The 12378-nt window shown below is 37.6% G+C and overlaps 1 protein-coding gene across 2 annotated transcripts in view; it reads left to right on the top strand.

Moving 5' to 3' along the window:
* The window catches only part of SMC2 (structural maintenance of chromosomes 2), a 44998-nt gene that overhangs the window by 22791 nt on the left and 9829 nt on the right, over positions 1-12378 (top strand). For both annotated transcript variants that reach the window (XM_027839613.1, XM_027839612.1), the window contains exons 16-19: positions 2010-2145; positions 4077-4201; positions 7318-7511; positions 11852-11995. In XM_027839613.1, coding sequence (XP_027695414.1) covers positions 2010-2145; positions 4077-4201; positions 7318-7511; positions 11852-11995 — 599 coding nt within the window. The remainder of the gene's footprint in view (positions 1-2009; positions 2146-4076; positions 4202-7317; positions 7512-11851; positions 11996-12378) is intronic.

Raw genomic sequence — 12378 nt, 5'->3', positions numbered from 1 at the left:
ATCGGCATTTCAGATAGCAGGAAGAGCTCTGAGTACTGCTCAGTTCCTCAGTATGATGTAGCTCCTCAAGGCAGATATGTAATCTAGGCTCACTCTTAAAATTTATTTTATATAAGATTGTGAAATTCATAGCCAGGATTTCACTGAAAAAGTATTAGTAGATCCTTCTAGAAAACTCATTCCAAGAGAGTTCCTCTTTATAGATTGCCCCACTTTGAACGCTTGCAGATGCTACACTTGATGTCTTTAGGGTCAGGTGAGATGGAATAGTCTAGTACATAATGGAGTTAGGATGTTTGATATTAATTCATTAAAAAGTATTTTTATTGTGAAATTGAAGATAAAGCCATATGTGAAAAAAAAAACCAATTTCCAGTTTTTCTTATTGCCTGTGTGATCTTGATGAATCATTTAACCTCTCCAGTCCTCAATTTCCTTATTTTTAAAATGGGGGCAGGGTAGACTAGATCAGTGATCTCCAAACTTTTTTGATCATTCACTGCTGTCAGAAAAAGATTTTGAGCACCCAAATATGTATATTATTTACATTATATGCATGTCCTATTATACTAATGATTATATACATTTTAAAGTTTCATAAAAATAGGAATTTTAAAAGAAAAAGAAAATAATAAAATATTTCAAAAATATTAATGGTAGAAAATCCACTTTTAGTAACATATTACTAATAATGATATTTTAATGGGAGCAATATGATTGAGTATGCCTTATTATTTTTGAAAATTTTGGTTTAGCACTTGTGATATAGCAATTTGAAAGTTTCCTTTTAAATTCAGTCTATTTTGGTACTTGATTTTCATGGTAGTCATAGCTGAAAAATTACTTTACCAAGATTCCCTAGATCCCAGTAGAACAAGTGCAAGCACTTTCCAAATCATGATACTCATTTTTCAATCCCATGATACAAAAGTATTGGTTTAAATTAGGCTGTTTTCCCTGATGGAAATTGTCAGTTGTTCTTACAAGTGGCTCAGTAGGGGTTTTCTTTTTTTTTTCTTTTTCTTTTTTTTTTGCTAGGCAGTGGGGTTAAGTGACTTGCCCAGGGTCACACAGCTGGTGAGTGTTTTGTGTCTGAGGCTGGATTTGAACTCAGGTCCTCCTGAGTCCAGGGCCGGCACTCTATCCTCTGTGCCACCTAGCTATCCCAAAAGGGGTTTTATTTTTAACAAATAGGTTCAAAACCTACTGAAATACCTTATTTGGAAGACCTAAAAATGAGTTAGAAAATTCTGTTTCCAAGCCTAAGTATGTAGACATTAGAGTTTTTATAAGTGACAACACATTATGTTTACCTGGAGAGTAGATTAATTATCCAGGAGGAGAGGGTGGTTTACAGTGTCAGATATTCTACAGAGGTCAAGAAGAATAGAGATTGAGAAAAGACTTTTAGATCTTGCAGTTAAGAGATAATTGACTTCAATGAGAGCAGTTTCAGTTGAGTGAGTGGTCAATGATAAGGAGAAGGTCAAATCCCTCGGAGATTAGAAAGATGAGAATTATAAAAATTTGGAGGAGTTATTTTTCTGGGAAAGAGTATATAATTAGCTCTGTGCAGGTCTGACTCATCTGTGTCTCCTTAACCTGTGATACCTTGTTTCCCTTAAAATGAAAAGAAGGTGAGGTGGGGTTGGTTGCATAAACTTTGGGGTTTTCCCAATAGCACCTTCATAACTTCTGTGGATTTACACAGTAATGGGGGAGACCCTGTGTAGTAGTGTTGGAGAGAAACCCCAAGACTGGCTATTGTGGGGAGGAAGGGGTTTGGCTCATCTTCATTGTTGACCCCTGGGGGTCATGCTGTGGTCTTCTTGGGGTCATGTCATTGGGGTTATGCTACTGCTATTTAGGAATGTAGCTTCCCATTGTGGAATCCACTGGAGTGGGAGGACCAGAGGACTTTCTTGGCTCTAAATTTTGATCTGTGATTTTATATGCATGTTTGTAGATAACTCAGTGCCCAGCTCACCTTTTCTCTCTATCTGTAACAGGTGCACGGCCCCAGACTGCATCTGTTTTGACCCAGGCTCAAGAACTCAAAAATATTCAAGAGGAGCTAAAAGTCAAGGAGAGTGAACACCAAGCTATAGAAAGGGAATTAGCAGGTCTGAAAAACACTGCTGAAAAGTAAGGTTTCTGTTAATTCAAATAGCATTTTTTTTCCCTTTAGAGATTTGAATGGTAGACAAAATCCTTATGGACTCAGTCAACTGGGAAAATTCATATTCTTTTTGACTCTGAATATTGAATAATTATCAAAAGGGATAGCTATGAGAAGAAAGTATAGTCTAGCTCATAAAGAGCACTTGACAGGGAGCCGTATGAAAGAGAGCAGAATTTGGAGTCAGGGTCAGAGTTCCAACCTTGGCTTTGTTGCTTCTGGCCTGGGTGGTGCTAGAAAGTCACCTGACCTCCATGAGCCTCATTTGGGTCCTTTCAAAAATGAGATTAGGGGACTAGCTGACTGTAATGTCCTTTCGAACTCTAAATCTATGGTGCTTAGGCTAGAGGTCAAAAGAAAGACCATATTAATTATCAGCTATGTGACCAAACTATCCTTGGTGAGCTTCTGTTTGACAGATTTGGCAGTTAAGAAATAATTGCTAACTTGGATGAGAGTAGTGTCATTTGAGCGAATTGTCAAGGATAAGGAGGAGGTCGAATACTTAGGAGACAGGAAGGATAGTAGTACTCTGGAAAAAAATAAGAAAGTTCAGAAGAAGGGTAATTTTGGTGGGAAAGATAATGTAATGAAATCCATGCAGGTTGTAACCCATCTGTGTCTCCTTAACCTGTGATACTCATTTTGTCTCGCTCAGAATGAAAGGGGGGTTGGGGTGAGGCAGGGTCATCTTTAATGGTCTGTAGTGTGGGGTTAGTACCTGCTCTACTGATAATAACAAATGATGAAAAGCATATAATGAAAGCACCCGGATTCTCAATATTAACTGTTACCTAGAATCATGAAGTCAATATTATTTATTTTCAACATGTCTCAACACAGGGGTAATAACTTTCTCTGACTACTTTCAGCTTTTCCTATGTTGATTCCATGTGACACTTCATAAGAGATTTTACCAGGACTGTTTTCCTAGGTTGCTATTATGTTACTGGAGAGCAAAAAAGCATTAGAAACTCATACTTTAGATATTGCCAAATGTGAATACATATTTTATACTTAGAAATGTTTGTGTTTATTAACATAGATTATTCATTACAAAATCCTTCTCAATGAGAATAGTGAGGCAGTATTTTCTGTGATAAATAGATATGCCTTGACATGTCTGACTTGACACATTTGTATATTTGAATTTGTTTGGAAAGTTAATTATATTCTTGGTGTGGTAGTGGCAAACACTTGTAGTCTCTGTTGCTTAGGAAGTTGAGATTGGTGAGTCTTTTGAGTTTCAGGAGTTCTGAGTTTCAGTAAGGCTAAAGCTGATGGAGTATGTACACTAAATCTTTTTTGTTGGGAGGGGGATTTTGTTTTCATTTTGTTTTCCTATTTTAAATTCGTGCATTTTACATTTTTAAGAAAATGTTTTTTAGTCAGGAAATTTCTACTATTTTGTAATAAGGCTGATAATAATACTAATAACTAACATTTCTATGTTATATGCCAGTCATTATGCTAAGTGCTTTACAATTATTAAATCATTTGATCCTCACAACAGCCTTGGGAGGTAGTTGTTATTACTATCCCCATTTTACAAATGAGGAAACTGAGACAAACAGAGACTAAGTGACTTGTGCTGGGTCACACGATAAGTATCTGAGGTCATATTTGAACTCAGGTCTTCCTAACTCCAGGCCTGACACTCTACTGTGGTGGTTAGTTAGCGCCTATAAGATCATGAGCTTTTGTAGAATATGCTGATAAATCAGAGTTCAGAATTACTGATGTCTCAGAAATGTGAGTTTGTATTTCAAGTGTTTCACACAGCCAAGAGATCTTTACCCACACATTTTCAAGCTTATTTTAGATCATTTGATTTGGATGCACTTGTTAAACCCCAAAATGATTATTGATCACTTACTACAAGTGGAAATCTTTTAAGGTATCGTCAACTAAAACAGCAATGGGAAATCAAGTCAGAGGAGACAGAATTGTTGCACACTAAGCTTCAGCACAGTGCATACCACAAACAGCAAGAAGAACTGGATGCTCTCAGGAAAACAATTGGTAAGATGAGATTTTATGTGTGTTACTTTGTTTCTGTTGATGTTCCTTCCCTGTTCAAGTTGTTCAGTTATTTCAGTCATGGCCATCTCTTTGTCACTCCATTTGGGGTTTTCTTGGCAGTATGCTGGAGTGATTTGCCATTTCTTTCTCCAGCTCATTTTCCAGATGAGAAAACTGAGGCAAACAGAGTGATTTGCCCAGGGTCACACAGCTAGTAAGTGTCTGAGGCCAGATTTGAACTCGTGTCTTCTCCTAACTCTAGACCAGGTGCTCTATCCAGTGCACCATCTAGCTTTCCCTTGAGTTTATATAAAACAAATGAGATTTTCTTCAAAATTTAAAAGATGCAGTTTTAATCTACAGGGCCAGCAATGTTAATAATAATTAATTTTAAATATTCAGTTAATTTTCGGAAGCCAAAATTTGGTCTCATGATTATCTCTCCCTTGTCTGAACATGCTGTGTTAACTTTTAGATTGAATTTAGGTGTGCTTGGTAGTGTATTCATATGTTTCAAATCTTTTCTTGGGTGCAAATACTACACAATTATATAATATCCTTCCTTCTCTCCCATTCCCACCACCCTTCTATTAATTTTGAGCTGAGGTAGAGATAAATCATGCCAACAAGGGTTATATGGACAGTCCAGACCCAGGCCTATTTGAAATTTTTATCCCTCTTTACTTTTGAGTTTGTAAGCTCCTTGAGGGCAGGAACCATTTTCACTTTGTGTTTGTATCTGCAGAGCCTAGCGCATTGTCTTGCCCGTAGTTGGTGCTTGATAAATGCTTGTTGAATTGAGTGAGCTCACCCAGAATCGAAGCTGACACATTGATCTGAGATCAAAGGTCTAGATTCTTGACCTTTCCCTTGCATGTTGTTTTATCTAGAGCACTCTGTCTCTAGTGAATAAATAGATGTGTATCCTCATTTTAAAGCCAGGGGAAGAAAATCTGCTGCTCTCTGTCTCAGCTGTTTTAAAAGACACATCTGCAGCCTCCCTGGTGGTGTTTAGGGGGGGAAGATAAGAATATATAGGGGAGAATATTTTTTAACCACCTTCAACCTTGTCCTCCTCTACAAAGTTCTACTCTATGTCTTGTGCTATGGAGCTGGCCCCTGGTGCCTGAAGCCTCTATCAGCATAGTACAAGTTTGACGGGCCCAACTAAGCTGAAAAAGCTTCTAGTCCAATGTTGGGCTGGTGATAGATCCTGTCTGAGGATGAGCTTTGTGAAATTCAGAGCAGCTTTCTATCAGATTTCTTTACTTCCTCCCTCCCTCCCTCCCTCTCTCCCTCTCTCCCTCCCTCCTTCCTTCCTTCCTTCCTTCCTCACAGCAACTCATAGAAAAATCTACTAAGTTTTTGAGGGGCTGGAATCTACATTGATGGAAGGAGTTGTCACACTGATCAAATCATTCATCATTCAAGGTTGAGATGAAGGGAAATACATTCATGTTAATCAGTCAACAAGCATTTATTTAGTACTTCTTCTTATGTGTCAGGCTGTGTCAAGTGATGATGATGCAAAGAAAGGCAAAAACATGGTTCCTGCTGTCATTGAGCTCTCGTGCTAATGTGTGAGGGAAGGCACTAGCAATGAAAGAGACTAAGAAGTGCCTCCTGCAGATGGTGGGATTTAAGCTGAGTCTAGAAGGAAACCAGAGAAACCAAGAGGTGGAGGCAAGGAAGAAGACCCTCTAGGCATGAGGGGACAATTAGGGAAAAGTCATGAAGCTGAAGAGGGTTGCTTTCAGGGATCAGTAAATATACCAGTATAGCTGGATAGGTCATAGAGTATATAGAGGGGAGGAGAAAAGCATAAGAAGACTGGAAAAGTAGGAAAGGGCCAGGATTTGAAGGGCTTTTAATAATAACTATCATAACAACTAACATTACATAACACTTTAAGCTTTGAAAACTTGCTTTACAAATATTATCTCATTTGATCCTTGCTACAACCCTGGGAGGTAGGTACTATTATTATCCTCATTTTATAAATGAGGAAACTAAGGCAGACTGTGGTTAAGTGATTTGCTCAGGGTCAAACAACTAGTAAGTGACTCAGGTGGGATTTGTACTCAAGTCTTCATGATTCCTGGTCCAACACTCTTAACTACTGCTCCAACTAGCAGCCAAATGGAATATTTTATATTTGATCCTGGAGGTAATAGGAAGCCACTGGAGTTATAGGGGTGACTTGTTCAGACCTACATTTTAGGAAAAGTACTGGTAGCTGAGTGGAGGATTCATTGGAGTGTGTGTGTGTGTGTGTGTGTATGTATGTGTATATGTTTTAATCCAAGCTCAAACTGGAAAGAAGACAGCTGTGTTTGAGAAAAGTGCTCAGTAAATGCTAAGTGGTAAAACGTTGTTTGGTTCATTTGTCTCATCAGGCTACCTCTTGCCTGAGATAGTTTAGAAACTGCATTCTATTCAGAGAAAAAGTCCCAAGAAACCTATTGGAAAATATACTTTTGCACAGTACAAATATTGCACTTCCTCCTTCCCAACACTTTTCTCAAAGAGAGCTGTCTTTTTTCCAGTTTAAAGTGATAAGATTCTCAGTTGTAGAGCTTGTTTTGACTAGGCAAGAAAATGTTTGAGCTTCCCTCCTTAATCTCATTGTATTTTCTGAATCATTTCCATCTTGTAGAATTCTAAGGGTTGGTGGCATTTTCTAGGTCTGACCCTAATGAATTCCATTTGACTTAAGAGACATGAGGCATGAGAAGAATCTCTCTACTTTTTATTCACCCTGGCATACATACCCCCTTTACCCTGCACTCTGCGTTTGGTCTCTTCTCCTCTCAATCCCTTGTTGCCTAAGTGCACAAAAAGACAAAGTATTTGAAACAATTGTTTATAGATAATTTGAAATTATAATTTTACTAACCTTCAGATATTTCATGTGTATGTTTTATATGTAGAGATTCTTAACCAGTTAGGAAGGACCAGTGTATTGCACTGGAAAAAATAATGCCAGTCTTCCCATCTTGAGGCTGGATATTTGAGCTTTTCCTATTCTCATCTTGAACATTTAAAACTGTTATAAACTAATGTATTAAATGGTTGTCTTTAGAATTGTTAGTCACTATTCTCTACTCTTGATTTAGAGGAAAGTGAGGAAACCCTAAAAAATACACAGGATACCCAAAAAAAGGCTGAAGAAAAATATGCAGTATTGGAGAATAAAATGAAAAATGCAGAAGCTGAGCGAGAAAGAGAACTAAAAGATGCCCAGAAGAAACTTGATTGTGCTAAAAAAAAGGCAGATGCTTCTAGCAGGAAGATGAAAGAAAAGCAGCAGGTAATGAATGTTTGATTTTTAATAGCCATTATTGAAAAGGAAACACATTTGTTAAAAGTATGTGATGGGTTAGAAAGTAGAGGGTAGATAGATTTGTTTCTTTCAGTTTTGAAGTTTTTTTATTCTTTAGTTTCCATTAACATGTTAAACCTAAAAGTAGGTATCCTCAGAAGTAAGCATCACACCGATCCGTAGAAATGCCCTATTTTCTGAAAGTTATGGTAGTATGTACTACATAATTATACATAAAGCTTGCATGCTGAAAGTGTGTTGCAAGTCTTACAGGAAACAAACTGCCCTTGTTAGCAACTTGTTTAGGAACAGGCTGAGGTTTAGATGATGGAGTGGAACTCACTTGATTGTGCTAAAGAATCAAGAAATAAATTATATTTGTTGGACACATGCATGTTCAGGGCATTGTGCTAGAGGCTATGGGAGTTAGGAAGATATGTATACCGTAGAACCTGCCTTCCGGAGCTTACATTCTGATCAGAAAAAATTTAACGTTGCCAGTTCAAGAGTAAGGTGATAAGCTAACCATCATGATGCCACATGGCAGAATATGATTAGTTACAAAGTGATGTTATGAACTTTGAGGTGGGTGAGCTCATTTAGCATCAGTGGTTTGATATGCTTTCATGGTGGGCTCCAAAGATATAATAATGATAATGGGGAGTCAAGAAAATTTTAAAGATGGAAATGATTAAGGAGGGGAAAAAGTATGTTGAGATGTAAGGAACAGATATTACTTAGGAGTATGTGTACCTTGTGACTATTTGAGAAGTATCTTGTGCTTTGGTTCTCTCATCTCATTAGTGTGGGTATTCCATCCAACTGTGAAGATTACAACTCTATCACTCCTGCAGTTCTTGCTCATGTCTTTGTTTAACACGATTCATGATTCATCTAGTTGCTCTAGTGGTCTTTTGGCTCTTTTAATATTTAGGAGTTGCTAGAGTAGCACTTGGACTATCCCTCTGTTTTCTCTCATTTTTGGTTATATGCTATAGCATGTTTACACTTGTCTTTCTGTTATGCTTGGGGTCAAAATGCAATTTAAATCTGGGAATGTGATTTTTTTTCATCATTCATAGTCATATAGCTCACTGGAATTTTTTTTTTTTTTTTTGCTTTTTGGTGAGGCAATGGGGGTTAAATGGCTTGCCCAGGGTCACACAGTTAATAAGTGTCAAGTGTCTGAGGCCAGATTTGAACTCAGGTCCTCCTGACTCCAAGGCCAGAGCTCTGTGTACTGTGCCACCTAGCTGCCCCCTGGAAAATATTATTGAAAAGATGTTTTTTTAAGCATGAAACACCTTCATGTTGTTGAAAGCACTGTGCAGTTTCCCAAATTTGATCCAGCCTGGTCTCCAGTTCTAGATTGAGCTCATTATCTGTTGTCACTGCCTCCAAGATTAACTCAGTTCATCCAACTTCATATTGTCATTTGGACAATTTGAGTTTTTCGTCTACTTTATTTTTACAGTATGAATGATAAATAGGTTGATTTCCCTGGAAAGATTTGAGATTTATTGGAAGAGTACCTGTAGTGTTTCAAGGCTTGATGTATTTAATGTGTTAGTTGAGAACACTTGGAGAACCTTGCCATTGATAGAGAATCCTTAGGGTTGTACTCTGAATAGTTGTAATGATCTACAATGTTTTAGTGTATGAGGACCTCATTTTAATGTAAAAAAAACAATTTGAAGACCACATGATAATTTTAGAAAATTATCTGTGGAAGTCTACCTATTCTTTTCTCATGTTGGTTTTTTTTTTTTTTTTTTTTGGGCAGTTGGGGTTAAGTGACTTGCCCAGGGTCACACAGCTAGTACGTGTCAAGTGTTTGATCTGAGGTCGAATTTGAACTTGGGTCCTCCTAACTTCAGGGCCGGTGCTCTATTCACTGTGCCAGCTAGCTGCCCCTTCTTATGTTTTTCATAAAGGAGAATCTCATTGTATACGTAGACCATTGTCAGTTTTATGGTGATAAGGAAGGAGTCACATGAGTTTACAGTGAATGTCTTTTCAGTTGCTTTTTTTGGGGTAAAATTTGCTGTGTTCTTCTCCAATCCAGGCCGCTCTCCCTCAGGGCTTCTGGGAGTTCCAAAATTAAGTGGATTTACTCTCTTAGGAACTGGGAGCATGCTTTCTGGAGGTCTGATCTAGAGAGTGCTGTTCCAGGTGGGGATCATTGGGACAGGGACAGGGCACTTGGCCAGATAGCTGATGGGATGTAAACACTAGATGGGATGTGAATGGGATGTGAAAAAAAGGAAGTTGGAAGAAGAATTGTGGTAAAGGATATTATCCCTGAAAGGCAGGATCAGAAAAGAAGATAGTTGGTCATATTGTCAGAGAAAGGGGTACCTGCTGGATTGCCTAGCAGTTTCTTTCTTTTTTCCTTCCTTCCTTTCCTGTATAAATGTAGAGTCCTGCACAACATATTTCCATATTAGTCATTTTGTGAAAGAAATACAGACCAAAAAAAATTTTAAAAAAAGTTTTCAAAAGAAAGTATGCTTTGATCTGCATTCAAACTCCATCAGTTCTTTCTCTGGAAGCAGATAATATTTTTCATTATAAGTCCTTCACACTTGTCTTGGATCATTGTATTTCTGAGAATACCCAAGTCATTCATAGTTAATCATTGTACGATATTGCTGTTACTATGTACAGTGTTCTCCTGGTTCACTTTGCATCAGTTTATTGAAGTCTTTCCAGGTTTTTCTGAAAGCATCCTTCTCATCATTTCTTACAGCACACACTAGTATTCCATCACAATTGTATACCACAACTTATTCAGCCATTCCCTGATTGATTGCCCGACAGTTTCAATGGCATTTTTGTAATGTCTGGGAAATTCTGGAAAGCCCCCTGCACCTTTGTGTGTCTTTGTGGCAGATGCAGGGGAAGACTCAGACAAGAGGTGTATATGTGGGTATGTGTTGTTGGAGAGAATGCTCACCAGTGACATCTCAGGTCACTTAAGGATTGGAGAATTTTTTTAACAAATTTTTTTGATGCCTTTTTCTTCCTTATATCATTGCTTCTGAGGTAAGTACCCTTTCCCTCATAGAACCCACCCTGGAATTAAAGAAATGCAGCTAACACCATTGGCATGTGTGTGACAGACAAGGTGCCATTCATTGCCATTGTTGCCATTGTCTCTGGGCTGAGAATAGGATAGTCACCCACTTTCTGTCTTCTGAAGGTGAGATGATGGCAGTGTAGATTTTTCAGTGTGGTTTTCCTTACCTTCTCATGCCATTGTTTGGATTCTTTTCTTCTTTCGGTTTATTTTTCCACTCACTTTCTCTCCTTTGCATGGGAAGCTGCCTTGGGATCTTTCACTTTTCTCTTTTGTGATGTTTTGGAAATGTGTGTACTTCAGTCTGGTGATACTTTTGACCATAATGACTCTATGTAGCTAAGGGATTGAGTTTTGCTAGTGGAGGTATTTGGATTCTTTGGACCCGTTATGACTGCTTTGTGTTGGTTAAATTTCTCTAAAAAATTGTTGAAAGATTATAGATACAAAACTGGAAGGGACATTAAAGACATTTAGTCTAACCTTATTTTATGGATGCTGCAAATGAGGCCCAGATTGGTTAAGGGACTAGCTTGAGGTTGCACAGGTAATAATTAGCATTTCCCATTTTAAAATTCAGTTTCTTTGACCCTAAATCCAGTGCCTTTTTCTCTCTAGCATACTGTCTCTGTAGTCACTGTCTTTACTTCTTTTTCCATCTGCATAAATGACAATGTAGGTAGTATGTCTGTATTGCTCCCTTGTTCATACTACTCTTTCATCCTGATCCAAACTGAGTTTTAAAAGATTTGCCAACAATTTAACTTTTTTTCTTTTTCTTCCTGCATAACTAATCTGAATACCTCTTTTACATAGCTTGATTTTGTACATAAACTGAAGCACAAGTATTATCTACTGGAACACATGTGGTTCTTGAAAAAGAAGAAAACTGAGATCTTAAATACTAACTTTTCTTGAGATTGTGTGTAATCTTGGTCAAGAATTTAGCTCCACTGCACATATCTTGTTTTATATGTAAAGTAGAAAGATAGAATATCTTTCCTTTGTGGCAGAAATGTTGAGAGAAAAAAGGAGATCATTTTAAAAAACATGTATCCTTAATTTATTTTCTGTCTTCCCTTATCCTCCCAAAGAAGCATTCACTTTAGTACATTAACACAATATTTTGCCGTGAATTAGTAACTAGCTTGAATTGTATGTACATAAAGGTCATACTGATTTTTATATTGTACTTAAGGTACCACTCACTACCTCTCTAAATCTGTATGTAACCTTTTTTTTTTAATAGGAAGTTGAAGCTATCAATCTAGAGCTAGAAGAACTCAAGAGAGAGCAAGGTACCTACAAACAACAATTTGAGGCTGTGAATGAAGCCATCAAATCTTATGAAGAACAAATTGGTGTCATGGCATCTGAGGTGGCTAAGAATAAGGTATGTTTGATTCATTCAGCAAACATTAAGCTCTTGCCCTGAAGTGTACTTGACTAGTTATGAGGAGAGATAAAGAAATGAGCAAGATTTGGTGCTTACCCTTAAGGAGTTTATAATCTAGGAAGTAGGCATGATAAAATATGCGTACAGATAACATAACATATAATACAAGAGAAGCACAAATACTAAGAATTCAGGTGAGTGTGATCCCTTCTGTTCTGAAGGGTCAGAGATAGCTTTAGAGAAGAAGTAGCATTTGCCTTGGGCCTTGAAAGAGGGGTAGGATTTCATCATGTAGAAATTACGGGTGGGGAATGTACCAAATACATAGGGAATGGACTCCAGAATGTGGAAGATCAGAAACAGTTTGGAGAATGGGGATT

This window comes from Vombatus ursinus, unplaced genomic scaffold (assembly GCF_900497805.2).
Source record: "Vombatus ursinus unplaced genomic scaffold, bare-nosed wombat genome assembly UNPS02014832.1, whole genome shotgun sequence".
NCBI lineage: Eukaryota > Metazoa > Chordata > Mammalia > Diprotodontia > Vombatidae > Vombatus > Vombatus ursinus.
The sequence above is the reverse complement of the archived record's forward strand: the minus strand, read 5'-3'. Positions and strand labels throughout refer to the sequence as shown.